This window comes from Balaenoptera ricei, chromosome 6 (genome assembly GCF_028023285.1).
Source record: "Balaenoptera ricei isolate mBalRic1 chromosome 6, mBalRic1.hap2, whole genome shotgun sequence".
NCBI classification, from domain to species: domain Eukaryota; kingdom Metazoa; phylum Chordata; class Mammalia; order Artiodactyla; family Balaenopteridae; genus Balaenoptera; species Balaenoptera ricei.
The window spans coordinates 110,829,936-110,844,272 of record NC_082644.1 but is presented as its reverse complement, the minus strand read 5'-3'; the positions used below and the strand labels follow the sequence as shown (position 1 = coordinate 110,844,272).

General features: G+C 48.9%; 2 protein-coding genes across 2 annotated transcripts; both read right to left on the bottom strand.

Moving 5' to 3' along the window:
* Nucleotides 1-5,675: 5,675 nt before the first annotated feature.
* LOC132367961 (olfactory receptor 1K1) lies at nt 5,676-6,625 on the bottom strand. The gene is given in 2 exon segments (XM_059926563.1): nt 5,676-6,364; nt 6,367-6,625. Coding segments are annotated over 2 exon segments (948 nt in total).
* A 6,530-nt stretch (nt 6,626-13,155) lies between these two features.
* Nucleotides 13,156-14,089, bottom strand: LOC132368106 (olfactory receptor 5C1). Its single transcript, XM_059926685.1, is given in 3 exon segments — nt 13,156-13,475; nt 13,478-13,972; nt 13,975-14,089. Coding segments are annotated over 3 exon segments (930 nt in total).
* Nucleotides 14,090-14,337: the final 248 nt, after the last annotated feature.

Genomic DNA, 14,337 nt, shown 5'->3' with positions numbered 1-14,337 from the left:
GATGCCATATCCCTTTTGGCAATCTCAAGTTTTACATGATTTAGGTCAGTGATTCTATTGGTGTGCCCCGCAGACCACCTGCATCAAAATCACCTAGGGTGTTTATTCAAAACTCAGTCCCATCCCTGGTGGTGCAGTCGTTAAGAATCTGCCTGCCAATGCAGGGGACAGGGGTTCGAGCCCTGGTCGGGGAAGAACCCACATGCCGCAGAGCAAGTAAGTCCATGTGCCACAACTACTGAAGCCTGCACACCTAGAGCCCGTGCTCCACAACAAGAGAAGCCACCGCAATGAGAAGCCTGCGCACCGCAACGAAGACCCAATGCAGCCAAAAGCAAAAACAAAAACGCAGTCCCAGCCCTCACCCAGGCCCTACTGATTCAGAAAGTTTGGGGGTGGAGAGGAGAATGTGCATTTTAATAAGCGTGTCATGTGAGTCTGATGCGTGGTCAGTAGATTTGGATAAGAAACGGGTGAGGGGAGGGCTTTTACTTTTTTTGTTTCAGCCCAGAGACAGATCTGTGCTCAAATAATGATTCTACCACTTTCTAGTTTGGAGCCTTGGGCAAGTTACCTCCCCGAGCTGCAATTTCCTCATCTGTAAAATGAGCATAATAATGTGTGCTGAACAGATTTTTATGAGGATCAAATGATACGATGAGTGCAAAGCCACCAACACCAAATCTGGTCTATATTTAGTAAACTTCCTACCTTGTCATTGTGGTTTCCGAGGTCTGTGGTCACTTGATTTCGTGATATGTGTGGTGATGGTCTTGGTCGTGGGTTCACCAACTCTCAGTTGTTCTGTGTTTCCTAGAGAGAGGAAGGGGTGGGATGGTGGTGTCTGTCTATGTGTGGGGTCTGGCTACTTGCCAAATAGGCTGACTTGATCAGTTTTGCTCATTTAAGCCTTCCAGCCTTTGCCCATTTCCATTTCCCTTCCCAGGAGGGAAGAGCAGAAAATGTTCCAGGGTAGGATGAATCTGAGCTTGGGAGTGATTACAAAGTCCCCCCAAGAAGGCAACCAAGAGATGACCCTGACTCTCTACAAAGAAAAAATGGATCTCGTTATGAGATTTGAAAGGGGGAGGAATGTCTCTTACTTCCAGGGTTCCTCCTCAAATGGAAAGACATGACTAATTCCCTCAAAGACTCCTCGGTAGATAGGCAGAGCCTTGAGGGCAGAAACATGCTCAGAACAAGAATGTAAATCCCCCAAAACAAAGAGAGAAAGCAAGTGTGTGTTGGCAGCTCAGTCCTCAGGGCATTGAAGGGGCCGGGATGTGCTCCACTGGAGACAGAGGCAGGTAGCAGAAACGGTTATGGGAGCTTCATCGGCTTGCTGTTACTGTGTAACACATCACTCCCAAAACTCAGTGGCTTAATATTTTCACTCCAGTGTCAATGGGACAGCCTGGGCTTGTTCTTGTGTTTGCAGGTCAGCTGGGGGCTCTGTTCTGCGCTGGTCTTGCCTGGGCCACATTGACTGGAGCAGCTCTGCTCTGTGTGCGTTTTATTCTCTGCTAGGGACCGGTGGGCTAGCTGAGCATGTCCTTCTCATGACAAAGAGAGAAGCACAAGAGAACAAGCCCAATACCTTAGCTTCTTTTCATGCCTGTGTCATGCCTCCTAATATCTTATTGGCCAAAGCAAGTTGGATGGCTGAACCCAGAGTCAGAGATGGAAGGCAAAGTTATGTGGCCAAGGATTCAGGGATGGGTGAACTGGAGCTATTAATGTCAGCTATCAGAATCCTAAACTCTCCCTTCAATGACTCCCAATCTCCAGTCATTGCTCCCTCTTTGATGCTTCTGTAATCTGCATTGCAGTTATGTATGTGAGGGCAAGGACTGTCTATAGCCCTAGTGCCCAGTATGTAATCATAACAGAGAGGGAGAGAGAGAGAGAGAAAGAGCAAAAAAGGAAGGAAGTAGGAACACAAGCAACAAAAAAGAGAAAACAGGGCAGGCACATCAGGGTAAAGGGAGCAGAGGAAACAGGACAAAAGAGACACGAAAAGGGTAAGTTAGGGAAGCACCCCTGGTTCAGAGTGAGTTGAATTGCTTGCTGATAAACAGCTTCTTGGAATATTGATCCGTTCCTAATATTTTAAAGCAGTCATTTTCACAATGAGAAAGAGTCTTTATGTTTTAATTTTCACGTCTAATGGCTGCATTTTCCCTGTGGCAGCCCTTGCATGAAAGAAGACTTGGGTTATAGAAATTTTTTTGGTCCCCTGAGGAGTAATCAATTTACCATTTATGATCAGAGCCTCTTTCACTACTAAGATCTCTCCAGTTGCTGTACCTCTGGAATGAAGGCTGAAACTTTATAATGCAGAAAGATTGCATTAGAAACGAGGCTGGAAAGGCAGACTCACATTCTTTTCTTGAAATGTAATTGTTTATTTTTTCTGGATGACGTGGTTCCTAGTGCTACATATTATCGGAATAAACTGAAGGGTTGGTAATATCAGTGCTGGGAGGGCAGGCTAGATTGATTTTGAAATGGTGAGAAGTCATTTCAGGACAACGTCAGGGAATGTGGTGGGTGAAGAGAAGCAGATTTCCTTGTGCAGCTCAAAGTCCTTCTGAAGAGGGACTGCAAATGCCGTGGAGCTGAAGCAACCTCCCTGGGATAAGTGTCATCTCTTCCAAGGGAACCGCTTGGAAGTGAGTCAATCATTTGCATACCTTTGCTTAAGGTGTTAAAAATTATTCATGTGAAAAAGATGCAGGGATAATTCTTCAGTGGATTTATGAACTCTTTAGTGGTTTTTCTTGACTGGGGATGGGGGAAGGATTTCTCTTCTTGTCTCCAGGTCAGTATCATTTTCTAGGGCTTCCTGAAGTAAAACAAGAGGCCAGATCTAGGTGGGGGTGGGATGGGAATGGGGCCCGGGGACGCATAGGCCTGGTGACTGAGGCTATTTATGTGCCCACCATTCCCCTCTCTTGCCTGTCTTACTGGGGGTCTGGAACTGACCAGGCATCATCTAGCCCAGCGCCTGGCACATAGAAGATGGTCAATAACTATTTATTAACTTGAATTGAGTGACGGTTTGTGGTGTGGTAGAGAGAGCATGATACTGAGAGTCAGGAGAACTGGGACTTAAATTGGCTGGTGGAGCAAACGAGGACAAGCCTCCTTTCTTCTCCGAGCCTCAGTTTCCCTACATTCAAAGTGGGGATTTCTCCCTGGGCCATCGTGAGACCTGAGAGCCCTTGTGATGCTGGTCACAGTCATCCCGTAGAAGGCACTGACCATGCTGGGACGGAGACCGCGTGCCTTGGTCAGAGGCCAAGGGCAGAAGCCAGGCTGTGCTACAACGTGGGTGGTGGGGACCACCCCTGCAGAGCTGTGGCCTCTTTTGGGGGTTGACATCTGAGCAGGATGACCAAGTCAAGGCTGGCAGCCCAGAAGAAAGAAGCATTGACCATCCCCTGAGCCCCAGAGGGCCCCTTTCCCCTTACACAGAAATATCACCTGGAAGGAGACCAGACGACAGCCAAGGTGACAGCATAGCACATGCATATTCTCTGTCCAGGTTCTAGAGACACAGAGAGAACTCAGGCAAGGTCCCTGATGGCCGGGAGATGACGCACATTACGCCATAGGGCGGGGCTGATGGTGCAGGTGTTGAATGGGTGATAAGCATCACGACCAGTGTGTTTGTGAAACTTTAGAGAGGCGGAGGGAGGAAGCAGTTGCAGGGCTATTGATAGAGTAGCGAGGATCTGGCATCAACCTGGGCCTGGGGGTGCGGGTGGAAGGAAGGTGGACCGGGAAGGGATGGTCTCATGTTATTGCAGGACCAAGTGATGGGGTGCTGGCGGGCTGAGCCATTGACTCTGTGTGACCCGGGCAGGTCCCTTAACCACTCTGGGTCTCAGTTTCCCAATTTATCAAGTGAAGGGGTTGGCTTAGATCAGGGGCCCCTCAGGGCAGTGAGGAAGAGCATTGGGGAGGCTGAGAAGATGGGCTCCAGGCCTCTGACCCTTGTTCCATCTACACTGTACAGGTTTTCCCCCTTCATTTTAGATAGTATGTTTCTGGGTAAGATTTCATTGAAGAAAAGAGTTGTGGTTTTCTGTTTTGTTTTGTTTTCTAAAGCCACTGGTCTAAAGACCTTTAAGTTTCCTTTCAGACATAAACAGCGTAGGATAGCAGTTCCAGGGCCAGGTGGTGGCAGGCTTGTTAGTGGGAGCTGGGAGGGACAGCTACCCCAGCCCTAGGACCTCTGCAGCCGTCCTCCTCTCTAGAAAGGGGGTGGGGAGGGGAGGCAGGCTGGGGTGGCAGAGTGGGTACAGATTTCTGGGAAAGACGGACAGAAAAGCTCCTGCTTCGTAAACCTCTTCGGTAAAAATTTGGGCACACTGTGAGGGCCTTTCAGACCCCAAAACGGGTCCTCACCCGAGACAGTACACCTGCCCTGGTCTGGGGTTTCTTCCTGCAAGTTCTTCCACTGAGGCTCCCAAACCCGGGGCCTGAATTCTATGGGGCCCTGTGAAAATACACCTGTGGGACCTGAGGAACAGAAGAGTTTGCTCTGGCTCTGCTACTGACTAACTCAGCATCTTCGAGCCTCCGTTTCCTCACTCGTAAAGTGGCAATAAAAGTACCCACGCTTTTTGTGGGTGAAAATAAGTGAAGTGCAGGGACTTCCCTGGCGGTCCAGTGGTTAAGACTCCACGCTTCCAATGCGGGGGGCGTGGGTTCGATCCCTGTTTAGGGAACTAAGATCCCACATGCCTCGTGGCCAAAAAATAAAAATTAAAAAAAAAAAATGAAGTGCTGACATACTATAAAAACTTAAAAAATTACCTCTTCCATCTTCCCCTAATACCCGTGCCCCGTCCCTTCTCTGCCTTGATTAATTTGATTCAATTTATTGATTTACGGTTCATGCCTAAAGCGTGCTCCTAGCACAGAATGCCAGGGGTAGCTGAACGGGCAGCACCACAGCAAACAAGTACAAGAACAAAGGGTTAGACAAGTGGACAGCTTCTAAGTACTCACGAACATAAAAAATACAGTCATTTATTCATCTCAGATTCCCAGAGTGCCTCCTATGTGCCAAACTGGGTTCACTGGGTGAGGTCAACCCCTGACACATGGGTATGTGAATTTTTGTCTCTGTCTCAGACAGTTGAGAAGAAGTCAGTCTTTTGAGAAAACATGGTGATGTGATGGAAAACAAAGTGCCAATTCCCCAGAGCAAGACCTGGGTGGCATAGCCTCCCGTATAGCTTTAAGCCGTATACAGCAGAAAGTGGTAGCATGCATGCTCCCCAAATGCCTGGGAGTGACTGTTAGGAGAGGGCATGATGTGGCCGAAAGGGCCCAGGTTTTGCCACCTAAAAATGGTGTAAACTTAGGAAGGTCAAATCTAACTTTGAGCCCCAGTTTCCTTGTCTATGAAACTGGGTCATAAAATCTGCTTGCCTGGTTGTTGTGGAATGAAATCAGATCGGGCAAGGATCTGCTTTACGGTAGCACTCGGAAAGGGATCTCCATTATTACGGTTTTGGGAAAAGCACAGAGCGGATGATCGCATTCATGAATGTCACTGTGGGAGATGCCGTCCGTCCTTGGTGGGGTCCAGGCCTCAGGAGTCATCAGCTGAGATCTTCACCCAGTGAGGGACGCAGTCCATCCTTGGTGGGGTCCAGGCCTCAGGAGTCACCAGCTGAGATCCTTTGCCGAGTGAAAAGGGCTCTGAGCACCCCCTGCACATCGCGATTCCGGAGACTGTAGATGACAGGGTTCAGCATAGGCGTGATGACAGTGTACATGACGCTGGCCACTCGGCCCCGCTCGGCCTCATATCGGGACATGGGCTGGAAGTAGACAGCAATGACTGTCCTGTAGAAGCGGCCCACCATGGCCAGGTGGGAGCCACAGGTGGACACAGCCCGGAGCTTCCCCGTGGCTGAGGGCAGCTGGAGCACCGCAGCTGCGATGGCCCTGCAGGAGGCAAGAATGAGCAGGAAGGGAGTGACTACCACCGCGGCACCCTCGGTGAAGACGAGGAGCTGGATGTGGCGGGTGTCGGAGCACGAGAGCCTTAAGAGAGGCTGGTGGTCACAGAAGAAGTGGGGCACTTGGTGGGAGGCACAGAAGGACAGGTGGGCCATAGGCAGGATATGCAGGAGGGAGTGGACACGGGACACGAGCCACGCAGTCCCCACCAGGGCTGTGCACACGGCCCGGGACATCCTCATGGCATAGTGGAGGGGGTGCCGGATGGCCACGTAGTGGTCATAGGCCATGGCAGCCAGCAGGCAGCTGTCAGTTACACCCAGGGCAAAGAAGAAGTACATTTGGGTCAGGCAGCCAGCCAGGGAGATGGAGCGGTCATGGCCATCAGGTTGGCCAACAGCTTGGGTACAGTGATGGTGGTAAAGCAGAGGTCAGCAAAGGACAGATGGGCCAGCAGGAAGTATATGGGTGCATGAAGGGTTGGACTGGCTCGGATGATGGCCACAATGAGTCCATTACCCAGGATGCCCGCCAAATACAGGACCAAAAATAGGACAAAGAGAGGCTGCCGCTGTCCGGGACTTGTTGTTAGTCCCAGTAGGGTGAATGCGGCTCCTTCTGAAGTCTCATTGGCAGCATCCATGGCTGGGCTGCTCCTTTGCCTGGGACCCCAGGGGTTCCTTTCTACTGCTGAGTCATCTCCGCAGTGTCAGAGGAAAAGGGTGAAGGGCCACTAAGTTGCTCAAGGCTTTCTGGCCATGAGGGAAATCATGGGTTTGGAGTCAGACAGCCGTGTTGCTATACACAGGTGTGGACCATGTGCAAATCATTTTTCCTCCTGAATCTTCTTCCTTTCCAGGCCTTAGGTTCCCCATCAGTAAAGTAAGGGAGCTGAACCAGGTGACCCTGAAGGCTGCTTCCAACTTGGATACTTTGTGATTTGAAGCAAAAACAGAACAAAAACATTGCCCAGGATGTGGACCAGAGAAGGAAGAAAACACAAAAGAAAAGATCCAACAGAGAGAGGATCAAAATCAGGGAGAGATTTGACCAATGGGCATTTATTTCAGGAAAGTCAGAGTGGAAAAGAAAACCCAGATGGAAGCAAGGAACTTATCAAAGAAATAAAAATTCCAAACATTAAGGGCACACATATATTGAAATGAATGTAAACCTACAGCACCCAAATGCAAACATGATGTTTTAGAACACTGAGGGTCAAAAGAAGAAGCCGTCACTCCCAGGGATGTGCGGATCTGATGATGTTCAGATACCCAGACTGCCACCCAGTGTGTCATCAACAGTAGAAGATGGGGCGCAGTTGAGCAATATCATCAAATTCTGAAGAAAAAAAAGATTTTGAACCTAGAACTCTATCCTAAACCAAAATATTAATCAAGTATGAGAAAGGAATAAAGAAATTTTCAGACTTGCAAAACAAAAAAAACAAAAAAAGAACCAAAGAACCTGGATGACTCCCTGTATCCCTGGAAAACTCTTCCCATGAAATCAAACACTTACAGCATCAAACAGATGCACACCCTTTATGGGAAACTCATGCAGACAGATGGATACACCTGCCAGATGCAGAGACTTGACTCTTAAGGACAGAGGCAACTTGTTTCAATGCCTCCATTTTTTCCTGTCTGAATCTCACTGCAGAAATCTTGGATGATTCTCCAAGAGGGGGGTCTTAAAAGGAGAGGGATTTTAGGATAGGTTTCCTGAAGGCTATGCTGAGGTCATCTCTGCAGGAGAATGATCTCTTAATTTCTTTTCACATCCTTCTCTCTATTAAAATAAAACAAAGACCCTTCCTACCCTATTGTCTTCCTTTTCCTCCTCCATTGGGTAAGAAGAATTTCTGGTTTGGATCCCTGGAGAACATTTTTTTCTCAAATTTACAATCACATCCTACTGTCCAGGAAGGTAAGAGGATCGGGGTGAGAGGGTAAGATGGAGTGGGAAAGCTTGCTTACGAATTGGCTTTTTCAGAAACTGGACCTACTCTGACCCGTGTTTAAATTGGTCTCAATAAACATTCAAATACACGGAGCTGTTTGTAGAAACATTCATCTGTAATCACAAACACACCGGTGCAGGCATGCGGGCACGTGCAGCCTCCAGCTGTGCTCTGCAAATACACAGGCACAATCGATCGCATACAGAAATGTGGACACTGACATCTGAGTAAGCAGACAAGTGTAACCACAAGACCCACAGACCCAGACCATCCTACACATAAACAGAGGGTCCAAAGCAATCACAAAATAGCACTGAGGCCAGAGGGTGACGCTCATTTACAGACTCCTGTTCACGGGGGCTCCTGGCACCATGCACAGCTACTGGGACATGCACGTTCATGCTTCCTCTGAGCACGTAGTCTGTGTCAGCTCTCTACCAGTGCCCGACCACCCCATCCCGGCACACCCTGTCACACCCCGTCACACAATCACATCTTCCGGCACAGCCCCAGGGGCCCACGGCCTCGCAACTTCACACACATGGCTACACTCACATAGGCTCATGCTGGGTCACAGCAGAGATGTGCCACCCTAGAGGGGCAAGTCCGTATACACACTCCCTCCCTCTCCCCCCAATGATGCCATTGGGCGGTGATGGAAACGCACAGTCTCAGCCTCACACAAACAGCCCCCGCTCTCACACTCACATGTACAGCTCATGCCCACAGCCACGTTCAAGAGGACAGATTCGTACACTCTCCAGCCTGGCCACTTGCCCCGAGTGTACCTTCCGGCTTCTCCACATCACAGGAGGGAGTAGCAACGAGGACCAAGCGTAGCCCGTCACTGAAGGGTCTGGGGAGGGAGCTAGTGGCCACATGTATGGGGTTTGGGGCCTTGGGAGCACCTTAGCTTCTCCCAGCGACAGCACCCCTTCCCCTGGCCCTCATTCCTGTGGTGGGAGGCAGCCTGGCTCTGGGGCTTGTTATTCTTTCTCTCTAGGGCCCAGTTTGATGGGGGTAGGGGTGGTTGGTGCCACCTTCAACTCGGGGGACCCTCAGGAGCCCCGTGCATCATGAAACTACTGCTCCCCAGTCCCTGTCTTGTGGAGGCCAGAGCTGACTCCTGAGCCCCAAGTCCGGGGTTTACAGCAGTAGCTTCTGGAGCCAACTGTTTTGTCCCCTCAGCTGTTGCCGAGGCTTCTTGGAGGAAGTGTAAGAGTGTGGGAGGGATTGTGCCTCTGAGGACTGTGGCAATAGTATGCCTGAGTGACTGTGTGTGTGTGTGTGTGTGTGTGTGTGTGTGATTGTATGCCTGGGTGTGAAATGATCATGTCTCTGTCAAACAAAATGTGTCTGTGAGCTTGAGTGTGTGTCTGAATGTGCAGCTGTGCCTGTGTCTGTGTGGACGGCAGTGACAACCTGAGAGTGTTTATTTGTGCATGAAGGTTTCCAATAGGGGATTGGGTCTGTGTTGAAGGGGCTATGTGTTCCCGTGTGTGTTTGTAGCATTCCAGGTGGGAATGGCTTTTCATGACTCAGCGTCAGAACAACCATGAAGGGTGATTTTGAAGGTATGAACTTTCAATGATTCCCTGCTGCCTACTGAATAAAGTCCCAATTCCCCTACCTGATATCCAGCCCGTAGGGTGTCCTTCCCATCCCCAGATCTTCAATCTTCACACTTCTCTCCACTTCTTTCCCTACACATCTATCTCTAGCCAGTTAAATTGGTCTCGTTAGAGTCTTGTGCACACCGAGCTCATTTTACCTCTGTGCCGTTGTGTGTGCTTGTTTTTCCCCCACGAAATACCCCTTACTTTCAATTCCCACCCATGCTGCAGAGTCCAACTGATTTTGTGCAATAAGTACCCAGTCTTCCCCATCCCAAACCTGCTTTTGTCCTAATTGCTTGTCTTAGTAGATGGTGTTGAAGGAGGTTTAAAAAAGGAAATATTTGATCAGAATTGGGGAGCTTTCCTGGGCCTCTCGCTTTGGGAATGAGGATCTGACTGTTTCTCTTCCTTTATCCTCCAGGTTGGGCTCTGTTATTGTCTTCCAGTGCCTCCCCTTCCCTCTTGTTTATTTTCTTAGCTATCAAGTAGGTCCAGCATAGCAGCCTGAAACTTCATGTTTCCTCCGGTGAATGTGTAGGATTTATGTGATTATTGTATCTGACTGCTCCACAGATGCTAAACATGTGGAAGGACCCATGTACACCCTGTAGGGCCAAGATGATGGAAGGGGCCATGTGCCTCTGGAAACTTTCCCTTGATTGTGGTGAGAACTGTATGTCATAAGAGCCCAAGAATTCATAACAAGAAGAAAAGACCACAGAGGAAGTCTCTGAGCATAAACATCATTGAATTGGGGGCAAACTTTCCATTCTCATTCCCATAGTTGCCAACTCTTCTGATAACGTCTCCAACCACTGTCATGGCATATGAGTTGTCATGGTGATAAGAGGAAAGAACTGGGAAGGGATTATAAAAACTCGGGGTGGGGACTTCCCTGGTGGCGCAGTGGTTAAGAATCTGCCTGCCAATGCAGGGGACACGGGTTCGAGTCCTGGTCCGGGAAGATCCCACATGCCGCAGAGCAACCAAGCCTGTGCGCCACAACTACTGAGCCTGCGAGCCACAACTACTGAAGCCCACGTGCCTAGAGCCCATGCTCCGCAACAAGAGAAGCCACTGCAATGAGAAGCCCACGCACCGCAACGAAGAGTAGCCCCCACTGGCCGCAACTAGAGAAAGACCCATTGTAGCCGAAAATAAATAAATAAGTAAATAAGCAAGTAAGTAAATAAATAGATAAATTTATAAAAACAAAAACAAAAACTTGTGGTGGGAGAAGGGGTTTTAATTCATTTAAGCCTTTGGCAAAATGTGTGGAGTTTGGGATATTGTACCCTCTGCTCTCAACATGCAGGCTCATCAGGTAATAAGGTGACCAAACATCCTGGTTTGCCCAGGACGAGGAGGTTTTCTGGACGTGGGACTTAGAGTTTTAAAAACTAGGACAGTTCTGGGCACACCAGGACAAGTTGGTGACCCTGTCAGGAAACGTAAAAATTCTCTAAGAATTGAGGAGATAGTAGAGTCCACATTCCTCTCTCCATTAGTCCGGGACCTCCAAGAAGACCATAGTTACTAAGGAGGGACCCAGTTCTGGTAACAAGGGGCATCACCTCCCCAGGGAGCTGGGATGAACCTTCAGTGTTCCTGCAGTCTAAGTACCCAGCAGCTGATTTCTCCTTGAAAGGAAGTTGGAGTGGTGAGGCCAGCCCCTGGCTGGGACCCAAGGGACAGACTCCATGGGGAGCCTATTAGGGGGTGACAATGAAGCATTGTTTGAGTCCCATACCTTGCCACCCCAGGCCTCATCGCAGCCGAAATCAGGAGGAGCTGGAAAGGGGACGAGACAGGAGCTGACATCTACTCTGACCATGCTCCACCTCTCCCTGGAAGCGCCTCTCAAAACTCCTGGGGTCCACTCCTGTCCTGCTCCTGCACGAAGGGGCTTCATGGGCAGAATGCAGTGCCTTGGGCCTTGCCCATGTGCACCTGAGTCAGGGAGACAAAGAAAATCTGTCAAAATTGTAAACTCTGGGTGGATAAAAATCCCAAGAGTACTGGATCTGAAGGGTCCAGCATGACCTGGAGCACTGTGGCTGCCTTTGCCCAAGAGGTTTATGGAATTTCCTCTCCAGACCCCAACTCTGCCTCTGGAGGTTGTAATCTTAACACAAAGCAGTCTACACTACCTGACCACGTGCTAATCTGAGCAAACTCATAATCCTCAATGAAACTTAAATCCACCAATAATTAGCTCCGACTCTTAAGCTTTAAGAAACATCAACCATTATCCATAACCCTAAATACGTCTTAAAGTGACCCCAAACATGTTGATTTGATATTCAAAATACTCTTCTTATGCCTTACTTTCATCTAGTTCTGAACCTAGGCTAACTGTAATAATATCTAGACTGTGACTTAAGCTTATCACAAACGTTATCCACATACCAACTTAACTTAAATCTAACAGAGCTCTAACATGAACTAAACTCTAACTCAAATTTAATCTAGCAATAAAAAAAGAAACCTGAATTCTCATCTTAAGTAGTCCTGCCCTTTAACACTAACTATAAAATATTTCTAACATTTCTTTTTTTTATATTGAAGTACAGTTGATTTACAATGTTGTCTTAGTTTCAGGTGTACAGCAAAGTGATTCAGTTACACACACATTCTTTTTCAGATTCTTTCCCCTTATAGCTTATTATAAAATATTGAGTATAGTCCTCTGTGCTATATAGTAGGTCCCTTGCTGGCTATCTATTTTATATATAGTAGTGTGTACATGTTATTTCTAATAAGAGCTCAAATTTATCCAAACCCTTACTCCTAAATTTATCCCCAATCCACTATTAATTAGAATCAATCCAAATTGTAAAATTTACATAATTTTAATTCAATCCTAAATTTGTCCATTTGTAACCTAACCCTGGCTTTACCCTAACTCTAACCCTAGTCTTAGCCATAACATGAACGCTAACCATATTCTAACCATAACCATAATTCTGATCCTTTCCTAATCTCTATCACAGCCCTGAAATAAATTAATCTTGGTCAAATTCTAACCCAACTATATAGGATTTTAGGAATGAGCTCATGTATATGTTCTGGTGCTGCTTAGCTATTGTCCTGAGAGATGGAATATGTAGGCTAATAGGGAAGGATATTTGCCTCACCAGATTCCATCCCATTCTGTGGCATGAGTGGGTTCTGAAGATGTTCTCTTGGGGTCAAGGTGAACAGAAGCAGACTCACTGGTCATGAAGGACCTCAGAAGAGCAAGAATCTAGAAACACTTGCAGCCAATACGGCTCTTATCTGGTGTTTCTGGGAATCATCCTCTTAGAAGTTCAAGTGGCAAATAAACTTAGTTACTGCACCTGGCGACATGCAGGAACTTCCATGTTTTGAACATCGAGGAAACTAAGGCAGCTCAACAGCAGATTAACTTGATCTTGATTCTGGCGCTGGGTCTAGATTACTCCAGGTTCCTGTCTGCTGTCTGTAAGCTTCAGTTTCTCCCCTTTTCTCCCCCTCAAACAATGACAAGAGACACCCAGCCAGAGGAACCTCCACCTTTACCCACAGTCACCGGGCCCGAGAAGAGCTCTCCTCATCTCTTCAGAGTCAGTCCTAACCAGCCTCTCGGACCTCGCACTCGTGCGCCGGCCCCGGACAGCAGCAGTGCTTCCAGTTCCTTCTGAGCACCTCCTTGACCTCTTTGTTGCGGAGGCTGTAGATGAGCAGGTTGAGAGCTGGGATGACGAGGGTGTAGAACACAGATGCCATCTTGTCGGTGCCCAGGGTGTAGCTGGAGCTGGGGCGCAGGTTCATGAAAATGAGTGTCCCGTAAAGCACGGCCACGGCCGTGAGGTGGGAGCCACAGGCAGAGGCTGCTCGCCGCCGGCCCTTGGCCGAGTGCATGCCGATCACGGCTCCGGCAATGAACCCGAGGACACGGCGATAGCCGACACGGTGGCTTTCTGGATGAAGCCACAGACGACGAAGAGGAGGAGTTCACTGAGACTGGTGTCGTTGCAGGAGACGGCCAGCAGTGGAGGGATATCGCAGAGGAAGCTGTTCACCTCCCGAGAGCCGCAGAAGCTCAGGCGGAAGGTGACGGTCGTGTGGACCACGGCACTCACTGCCGCACCCGGGCCTGATGCTGCCAGCAAGACCAGACACAGACGTCGCGACACGGCGGTGGTGTAAAGAGGGTTTCCGATGGCCACACCGCGGTCATAGGCCATGGATGTCAACAGGCAACACTTGGCATCCACCAGCCCTGTAAACAAAAACATCTGGAGGGCACAGGCTGCATAAGGGATGGTGATGCAGGGCAACAGCTGGTCCACGAGCATCTTGGGACCGATGGCTGAGGAATAGCAGGCATCCAGCAGGGAGAAGTTGGCCAGGAAGAAGTACATGGGTGTGTGGAGCTGGGCAGCGGGTAGACGGGCAGGAAGATCAGGAAGAGGGTCAGGTGCAGGTCCCAGCAATCTGTGATGCTCAGGAGGATGAACTCAGTAGGGGCACCCCTGGCCCAGGTGAAGTTCTCTGGCATCATCCTGCAGGACAGAGTCTGAGGAGAGACAAAGCAGGAGGGAGGTGAGGGAAAGGTTAGGACTATCACCTGTGAGAAAGCGCTTTGTACTGGGAGACAGGTAGACTTGGGTGTGAGTCCTAACTGTGTAACAAAATAGCAGTGTGACCTTGAACAAGCCATATCACCTCTCAAAACCTGTGTTTTTAGTGCTGAGAAGTCACTATCATTTAACCTTCATGAGAGTGGGAATCTTGCCTGTCTTATTCAAT